Raw genomic sequence first — 10,345 nt, 5'->3', positions numbered from 1 at the left:
TTGTTATTTGCAGATAGCAGTTCTCTTCTCGAGTGACCCATTTGCACAAACTGTCGAAATTTAGTGACAGTAACCCAAATGTTACTGTAGTGGCTATTATTATATATTTGTTGGTGTGGTAAAACCTAGAGGTAGTCGCCCACAGTTCACAACATTATGTCTATTAATGTTGGCCTAAGTGAAGTAGCAATTTTACCAGCTATATTTGGCAAAATTGCGCATCCCCAAATGCAAAAGAGACCGTCGAAAGCGTATATAAGCTGTGGTATAGTCATGACATACCTTGCTGAAGCTTCATAGGGTGATGTTATGTGCTAGCCTATTAAAGAGTGAAAAGATCGACGATGCCACTACCCCGTGCATTGTCCAGAAGAGACACACAATGCGCAAAGAATTAGATATGTGTGTGTTTTACATAGTCGAAAGTCATGAATTATTCTAACGAATACTGCCTATCGATACGATCAGTCGTATTGCTTCGTATTATCAACACGTCAAGATTAAACATGAGTTTTCCTTTAGCTTGCATTTATTCGAATTAAGATGTTATCTAACCTCGGAAACCCTTGCTTCATCGGAACTGTGTGTATTAAAAGTCCAACGGCATTTTGAAAATGTTAAAATTTAGGCATACTTTTTTTAAAGCTTTAAGTTAATCATATAGCAATATGAAAGATTAAACTAAAGTCGTTGGTCTCAGGCTAAGCTTACGAGGTTTTACTTCGTTTTGAAGGTTACGAAGTTTGTGTTGCTGTCCTTGAAGGCAATCCTGTCGCATTAAAACTTTCTCCTGAGGTGACGCTTTAGCGCTAACCTGAATGTCCACTACTAGAGAGATGCTAACTCACTTGTCGTAAAAACTAGTTCTATGAATAGCAATGTTTTCGTGGGCAAGTCGGTGCAAGGCATATGAGCAAACTGAGAAAATTACATAAAGCGTTAAAAGAAGACAATTTTACACAAAGCGTATCATCATATTTAAGGGAGGCAGTCGTCGTAATTGTGCGTGTGCGACTTTCTTGTTTACAAGGTATTTCGTGCATGATATCTAGATGTAGCAAGTCAACATAACTGCAACATTTAAGTTTTTAGATATTCATTGTTAACAAACATGTCTTTACTTTCATCAATCGCCAACGTACCCAAGATACAGTGTTTACATTGGTTGTAGGGTCCCTGACAACATTTGAGCAGAGTTCCGACGACTGCCTCCCTATAAACTACATGCATGCACTTATTCTCCGATATAATACAGTAATTTACTCCAATTCATTAGAAAAGAGGTATTACAGTTCACCATCTCCATTCTTGGAATAGCTAGCGAGAGGACATCGGGATACAGAAACAGTTTAGAGACTAAAATTCTCCAAAGATTACACCGTTTATCTCTCATACATGGGTGTTACATATTGTTATCCCTTCTCCACAGTCAAGTGCTTGTCTGCCTAGTTCACTGTACCTTTTGTGACTGTGTTCGTAAAGACACCTTCTATATACAATCTATACAGTGGTTGTTTACATACAGGTACAATCTCATCATTAGTGTCCTTTCTCTAGTGATGGCGTATTATGGCCAACGTTCATATCAATGGCCAACACCATAAACACCATAACAATTATTTACTTGTTTGATTTCTCACAATCCGTATCGCCATAATACATAATTCAAAATTCTGAACCTGATTATTGACCTTTATGCAGAATTGATGTCAAGGTGAATGACCTCTGTAACATTTCTCTGTTCTCTATGAATGCGTCCCGCATGAAAATTCATTTTGAAATAAACAGTGAAATCAAAACCATACAACCACTAATATCTAGAAAATAAGGAAACCTTACGTGACTCAAGGAACTATGGTTAACAGTTCTACTAAACAGTTGAAGTACACTCTTACATATAGTGATACAACGTGAGAAATACGGCTTCTTTTCTCGGTCAAAAATAAAACTTAGGTGTAACTGATCCATATAATCGGTGACGCACCGCTAATCGGTCACCCTTACAAAACCAAAGGGAAAGGGTTCTGTCCCTTCATTATGAAAAGTACACCTTTCATTTGTTTTAGATGATATTTTAAGTCGGTCTTCGAAGTTGATGATAATCGAACCTCGTCTTCGTCCTTAATTGACTGTTGAGCTTTTAGTGTCCGTAACTTTACACAGAAACAGTTCTCAGCGGAGTCTTATTCGCGCTGCACGTTCTTCCACTCGGTGTTAACGTTTCCAACCGGAGCCTGCCATGTATACCCGGATTCTTCACCATTTATTACCGCCAACCTTCTCCCTTCTGGGAATAGCTAGCGAGAAGATGTCGGGATACAGAAACAGTGGAAAGGCTCAAAGTTTTCAAAGTTAACACTGTTTATCTCGTATACCAAGATGTTACATCCTTCCAGGTTGTCCCTTCTCTTGAATGCTTGTGTTCGTAAAGACACCTTCCATATACAATCTGTACAGTGGTTATTTACCTAGAGTTATCATCTCATCATTTGTGTCCCCCTTTAGTAATGACGTATTTATGACCAATGTTTCATATAAATGGCCAACACTATAAATCCCATAAGAATTATTTACATGTCTGATTTCTAACGATCCGTATCGCCATCTCACATACTTCACACGTCTGAACCTGATTATTAACCTTTATGCAGAATTGATGTAAAAGTGAATGACCTGTATAACAGAGGTAATGGTCCTTTAAGGACACAGAAATGATGAGTTAGATCCACGAAACGCTAAGAATGTAACACACCTACGTCACTACACAGAAATTCTTTCATCATAGTAATGCTGAATGATCATTCATTTTCAATAGTACTGATTCTAGGAAAAGAAACAATAAGAAGCATCTAGGAATCTAGGTAATAATGTTGCTTTTTACAACAATCACCCTTGTAACATGCTTCGATTCATATATGAATGCCAATGAAAAAATTCTCACAATTGAAGATGCGTTTTCCTCATATGCCTTCTTTTCCAATTTTGTCACTTGGGTCAATCTTGACGGGTGTAGAATGCTAGCAGGGTACGCTATACCCGTTCCAGATACCTATACCGTCACGAAGCAGTGGTTCAAAATGACCCTACTGTCATTGCCATTTTCTCTGTTTCCTGTCCCTCGTGATTATTTGCCTCGCATCATAATACATGCAAATTAAATAAATCAAGAATATATTTCTGACATTTGTCACGCAAATAATTATCATTTCCTGGTTAAAACATTCTTGATATTAACAGCACGCCCTTGACCTCACCACACACAACAAATTTTGGTCAAGTTCTGTTATAAAATGTTGATTGCGTTATATTAGACAACCGATGATTAGCAGGATACGTCCTTTAGGCAAATCACGTAGCAAAAAGTTTAACAATTTAAACATTCATGACGGTAACAACATATCTCTTAGCTGCCGAAAGTTACAAATTGGTTTGTAACTTAATGTGTGTCTTGCTTTGTTAATGTCTAAAACTAAAAAGCCTGCAAACTCAAATTTTACCCAATTTTAATTGTCGTTTTTCTTTTTATTACCATTGTTTTACTTTAAATATAAACTGAGTAGACCTGTATGATATCTTTTAAGTAGCCTGTGTAATCCGTTTTGAGCTGACTTCTCAGAAACGCAAAAATCGTCTTTCTCGTTATCAAATTACATTATAAACCTATGGACGTTCACACTGTTGCAAGCAATTAGTACTGTACTACTCAGGGCTATCATGCAGCCAAAGTCTCTCCGGTCGGAAAACTGTGAATAAAAAAAGAGTTACGAGTAAATATTTCAGAAAAGCGAGTAACACATTTCAAGTAAGATTTTGCGTGAATAAAACGGGGGATAAAACTGATAAAAGAGCCTTTTTCAGTGACAACAGATGTCATAGTTTGTTGTTATCATTTTTTGGTCAAAACTTGTTATTCTGTCATTGTTGTCATTACAAGTTGGATTCTCCTTCTGTCCTTCAGAACCGTCATATTACAATGGATAATAAATGCTTTGATTAACTACGTTACAAAAAAGTAATTATCAATAAAGCCTTAGTGCCTTCCGTACGTACACTGATATTATGTATCCTGTTCATATATAAAATGTCACAAGTTAGTTATAAGGTAGCGATCCTGCAATATTATTTTTTTCGAGTTTGCATTATATATTATTGCCTGAATACATGGGTTTAGGTGCCCTAGAGCAGGTGACAATTTGCTTGACGCCAGGAGGGCAAATTGTCTCCTGTTGCGAGGGCACATAACCCATGTATTCAGGCAATAATATTTTTATTACATGCCTCTTCACAGTTAATGCTATATGGCATTTATTTACATGCAGGGCATTTTCAAACAATTTTACCATTATCGACCAGCATCAACAGATTTTAACGAAAGTCAAAATAGCAGTGCGCGCATGGATATTTTACATCTAGCGTTAAGCGTCTACTTTGACGTCGAAAACACCGAAAGGCTTCACTGGCCCGGGTAACCATTGAAACCGGTCAGTACATCGTTCACCGGCCCGCTAACACCCCGGATGTTCCTATTCAAATCAATGCACTGATTTGCATTCACCTGGAGGCATGTAATAAATGAGACAACAGGTACACTGCTTAGTGTCATGATTTTTCTCAGTGTTATTGAATTGTTCCTGAAAGTTGTCCAACAAGAGGAGACCTGTTGTTGAATGGATTAGAATGAGCATGGATTTCAATATTACTTGAGTGAAAGGTTTTTCTTTCTTCTCGACACATAAAAATACAAAATAACCGGCTCTTCGCCACTCGAACATCTGAAGAAACATTAAACTACGTAGAATCTTGCTGTTTATATTTTCAAGTTCAAGATGGAGTTATTTCGGATTGTCTTACCTTTCGCCATATTAGTTTCACCCTCAGTATTCTTGAAGTGGTCTCGGTAGTTATCCAATACAAGGCGATCCATGTTTGATTTTGTTTTATTCTCGTCCCCATGCTTACGATAGAAAGCTGATAAGTAGTACACACCTGAAAACATTATATGAAATAAAATGTGAGATTTGCTCAATCAAAAAATCAAAAAATCAATCAATCAATCAATCGACCAGTCAGCTAATCAGTCAATCAAACGAAAAAGTTATAAAGCGCCAAAATCAACAACTAATGTTACTCTCAGAGGCGTGGTTACGTCAGTGTGCATCTTTTAGTTATAATTATAATGATACGCTGGAATATGTACCATGGTAGGACAATGTATTACCCCCAATCCTGGCCACTTGGATTGTGGGATCGATGGTGTGGGAAAAAGGTGTGGGAAAAATCAATCCCAACTCAGAAATTGTTCCACCCTGTGCGAAATATTTTACACAAGCTCTGATAGGATAATAAACAGCATTTCGCTCCACGTGCAAAATATTATCCAATAGCACAACGAGTAACACACAGACCGGAACTACAAAGTAAGCAGGTCACGGTGCAAGTCGACAGCGGTGTCACTATTTTTGATGATGGTGTACATTGTTGATGACAGACTCACAAACGGCAGAGTCAGATTGCTCACGTGAATTGGGGATATTTTGTCTCACACGAGCCGTCTAACTCAAAGTCCTTGGGGTTGTGGTATTCTATTAGACTCCACTGTTATATCTATGACAAGCATTTAATTCTCGTGTTGATTTGTCTCAAATATCAAAAATTGTATGCATGCATATATATATATATATATATATATATATATATATATATATATATATATATATATATATATATATGAAAGTTCATTGCAAGTATTGCTGGCAGAGTGCTCGATGGTACGAATCCAGAGCAAAATAGTGTAGTGTTAACGGGAACTAAGGCAGTTTCAAGGTAGGCGTTGTATCACTGGTCAGTTTCGTGTAGGTAGAACCTACACTCATCAGATACCGTAGCCTATTGAACAAGAACGCGGTGCTCAACAGAAATTATGCGTTGTACTGGACTGAATATGCAAATGAGCCTGAAGTTGAATGGCAGTGGAAAAAAGAATGGGGAGTGACAGGTGGTGATGATTTGTCTGTCTCATGAATAACAGTCAGGTAACAAAATTCTTGAGGAGAAATTTGCTGGAGTGGCGACATGTGTTAACGAGTTCATTGCGTTTGTTAAGGGTGGCCAATTGGGGTTTGCATATTATAAAGTATTTCTCCCAAAGACATAAATTGCATCTGTTGCTGATGGGGCTGTAGGGTTTGGCTTGTTTGAGGATTTTCCATGTGATGTTGTAATTGATGTTTTTTTCCTTTAATGTCCATATGTATTTACTGAGTTCTGTGCTATTCTTTTTGGCTGGGTTTTTGAAGGATGCTTTGTGGTTGTTAAATCGGGTTTTGAAAGTGCCGGCAGTGAGTCCTACATATGTCTGATTTGGTTTGCTGTCCGGGGATGAGACTGTGGCTTGATAAATGACGGATTCGGATAGGCAGTGTCCAGACATGGGGCGTGATGACCGCACTTGGCAGTTGCATGGTCTTTTCGCACTGTTATCTGTTTTATTAGAGATGATTGTTTTGTTGTGGCCCTGGATAGATTGTGCTGTATTGCTCATGGTGCTGTAACTGATTTTAATGGTGTTCCGGTTGAATATCTTGTGGAGGGCGTGGTCCTTGGTGAATTCTTCTTTGATTATTTTCAGGAACTCTTTTCCGACGTTGGTGGCCACGTTTTTGCTGTATGGCGGGTTGTACCAGATTATGTTTCTGTTGCGGTTTCTTTTGCTGGCTTGTGGTTGTGTTGATGGTGGCGAAAACTGGAGTTTGTGCTTATATCCACTATTGTTAATGGCTTGTTGGTAGAGTGGGGCGGCTGCGTTGAAGGACTCTTCATCACAGGAGATTTCTGCCTCAAAATCACCATCGAGGCAAACAAGAAAATAGTCGACTTCCTTGACATCACCCTGAACTTGAACACTGGAAAATACACGCCGTACACCAAACCGAACAATGCACCCCAATACGTCCACAGCAAATCCAACCACCCACCTAGAATCCTCAAAAACATTCCAGCATCAATCAACAAACGCCTCGCAGAAATCTCCTGTGATGAAGAGTCCTTCAACGCAGCCGCCCCACTCTACCAACAAGCCATTAACAATAGTGGATATAAGCACAAACTCCAGTTTTCGCCACCATCAACACAACCACAAGCCAACAAAAGAAACCGCAACAGAAACATAATCTGGTACAACCCGCCATACAGCAAAAACGTGGCCACCAACGTCGGAAAAGAGTTCCTGAAAATAATCAAAGAAGAATTCACCAAGGACCACGCCCTCCACAAGATATTCAACCGGAACACCATTAAAATCAGTTACAGCACCATGAGCAATACAGCACAATCTATCCAGGGCCACAACAAAACAATCATCTCTAATAAAACAGATAACAGTGCGAAAAGACCATGCAACTGCCAAGTGCGGTCATCATGCCCCATGTCTGGACACTGCCTATCCGAATCCGTCATTTATCAAGCCACAGTCTCATCCCCGGACAGCAAACCAAATCAGACATATGTAGGACTCACTGCCGGCACTTTCAAAACCCGATTTAACAACCACAAAGCATCCTTCAAAAACCCAGCCAAAAAAATAGCACAGAACTCAGTAAATACATATGGACATTAAAGGAAAAAAAACATCAATTACAACATCACATGGAAAATCCTCAAACAAGCCAAACCCTACAGCCCCATCAGCAACAGATGCAATTTATGTCTCTGGGAGAAATACTTTATAATATGCAAACCCCAATTGGCCACCCTTAACAAACGCAATGAACTCGTTAACACATGTCGCCACTCCAGCAAATTTCTCCTCAAGAATTTTGTTACCTGACTGTTATTCATGAGACAGACAAATCATCACCACCTGTCACTCCTCATTGTTTTTTCCACTGCCATTCAACTTCAGGCTAATTTGCATATTCAGTCCAGTACAACGCATAATTTCTGTTGAGCACCGCGTTCTTGTTCAATAGGCTACGGTATCTGATGAGTGTAGGTTCTACCTACACGAAACTGACCAGTAATACAACGCCTACCTTGAAACTGCCTTAGTTCCCGTTAACACTACACTATATATATATATATATATATATATATATATATATATATATATATATATATATATATATATATATATATATATATATATTATATGTGTGTGTGTGTGTGGTTTGTATGGATGGATGGATGGATGGATATGATGGATGTGTGAATGTGTGTGTGTATGTGGATGGATGGATGGATGGATGTGACGGATGGATGGATGGATGGATGGATGGACTGGTCGATTATTAGGTGGGTGGGTGAATAAGGGGATTAATGGTCGGATGGATAGATGAATGGAGATATTTGAACATATGTGCTGAACGCACTTCTGAAAAGGGCGTTTTATTGGTATTACTGTACCTATTTGGTAAGATTCTTGACTTGAAGACGCATATTTGCTTTTGATCTCCAGGGAAGAGGTTAGTAACTTTTCCACCTCGTCATTTTTGTATTCACCCTTCAGAATGTGATTACGAGCGAGATTTACCATCCCGATTGCTACATTTTCTTCATCGGAATATTGTTGGGCATATTTTTTTCTGACTTCTAGGGCTTCCTCGAGATGCTTCTGAGCCTCTTTGTAATTGCCTTTATCTTGATAAAAGCGACCAAGCTGATGTAACGCTAAAAATAAAACCAAACCACACAAAAGTTTTGATCTATTATCCTTAACCTTATTTTGCCTACAACTTTAATTTCTATTATTTACCAGTAATGTTCGTCCATGTTTAAGTTTTGTGTGAATCCTCGGACACAATTACTTTTTATCTTTACATCCCTTATTACATCCCAACTTACTTTATACGGCCTTTCATGCCTTTTTCTTTGTATTTGTCCTCTAGTAGCTTAAGATGGTCTTTGTGATAGTTGTATGTACAGCAAGTTAGTACGTCTATGTGGACAAATAATGTATCGCATTTAGTAAAAAGTGCATTTTTCAACTTACCGTTCGCTATTGCATAATGGTAATTTTCACAATCTTCACACACCTTCTTCAACTGTTTTAGATTGTCTTGCAAAAAATCCTCGATTTTTTTGCTCTCTTTTGCGTCCTCCATATATCGTGGATTGTTTTGCATAACTCTTCCGAGTAATTGCTTCGCTGCATGATATAATAGACATTTTGTAGTAATTATGCACCCCCTTGAAAGCACGCAGATAGGAGTGCTTGCTCACATCAGGCATTTGGTGATTTGAAGACAACCTAAATGTCGCAAAAACGTCAACCCGAATTTTCCTGAACACTTACGTTGAGTAGTTGTTATTAATTTATTGGTCGTTATGATCAAAATTGTATATTCGAAAAATGTTAGAAAAGACAATACAATTTAAGCTTTTTGGCCTTTTCAATATTAACGTATGTTTAATATCATACTTTGTTGTTGTTTGCACTCATTATTGTTTATTATATTAAGCAAAGAACCCTGTTTCCGTCTCTCAGACTGGAACCTCTCGATGTGTCAAATTACAGTATCTCTACCTTTCCAATGGCCCATGGTTCACATGGAGAATCATGCTTTATACGATATCGGAAAGTATATCAAACTTTTCTTTCATATCCTGGATGAGATGTAAGTCTCACTTTTGGTAATTTAATGCGTTCAAAAACTCTCGAGAAGTTTGTAGGTTGGATGCTGTTTGAGTTTAGCTGACTCTTGTCTTGAACAAACGTCGATTTTAAGGTTTCCTAAAAGTATTCCATAGTTCATGCTGGTCAAGAGAGATATTATTTGCGAGTTTGAATAGAGATGTCGTTTTGTGAATTGTCAAACATACGAAATTTGTTCTCTCTGTCTAAATTGAATTGACAAGTTATCTCAAAGTTGATAAACGCAATTTTTAAAGTTAAAAAGTCTTCTCAGGTGATATCAAATGTAAATAACAGCATAGTCAGCTACATCATTTCCACTGATATTTGCGCCACGTCTTACCTAATAGCATATGTATGCTATCTTCCTTTTGATCTTCCGCCAACAATTTCATGCTTTCTTTGAAACACTTCCCTGCTTTATCGAGCAATGTCAGGTCAAAATAAGCCCGGCCAAGATAGCATAGATCTAAATACAAAACATGATAAATAACACATTTAAACCTTTATGTATATATATATATATATATATATATATATATATACATATACATATATTTATATATATGTATATGTATATTAGAAAAGTTTGACATTAAAATTGTTATTTTAAGATTTGCAAATTATCATCGTTAAGAGTATAAAGAAAACATAACAGAGTAACAAGAAATGGCGAGGTGGTTGCTGCAATCCACTTGTAGCGTTCAAAATTATTTT

General features: G+C 37.7%; 1 protein-coding gene across 2 annotated transcripts in view; it reads right to left on the bottom strand.

Annotated features, from left to right (window-relative positions):
• Nucleotides 1-1,234: 1,234 nt before the first annotated feature.
• LOC139142554 (uncharacterized) overlaps nt 1,235-10,345 on the bottom strand; it is a 30,811-nt gene continuing 21,700 nt past the window's right edge. For both annotated transcript variants that reach the window (XM_070712524.1, XM_070712523.1), the window contains exons 9-13: nt 9,972-10,097; nt 8,987-9,142; nt 8,401-8,664; nt 4,852-4,986; nt 1,235-3,743 (exon numbers count right to left, since the gene is read on the bottom strand). In XM_070712524.1, coding sequence (XP_070568625.1) covers nt 3,700-3,743; nt 4,852-4,986; nt 8,401-8,664; nt 8,987-9,142; nt 9,972-10,097 — 725 coding nt within the window. In that variant the 3' untranslated portion in view covers nt 1,235-3,699. The remainder of the gene's footprint in view (nt 3,744-4,851; nt 4,987-8,400; nt 8,665-8,986; nt 9,143-9,971; nt 10,098-10,345) is intronic.

The sequence above is a fragment of the Ptychodera flava genome, chromosome 10 (assembly GCF_041260155.1).
Source record: "Ptychodera flava strain L36383 chromosome 10, AS_Pfla_20210202, whole genome shotgun sequence".
Taxonomy (NCBI): domain Eukaryota; kingdom Metazoa; phylum Hemichordata; class Enteropneusta; family Ptychoderidae; genus Ptychodera; species Ptychodera flava.
This window is presented reverse-complemented; position numbering and strand designations above follow the sequence as displayed.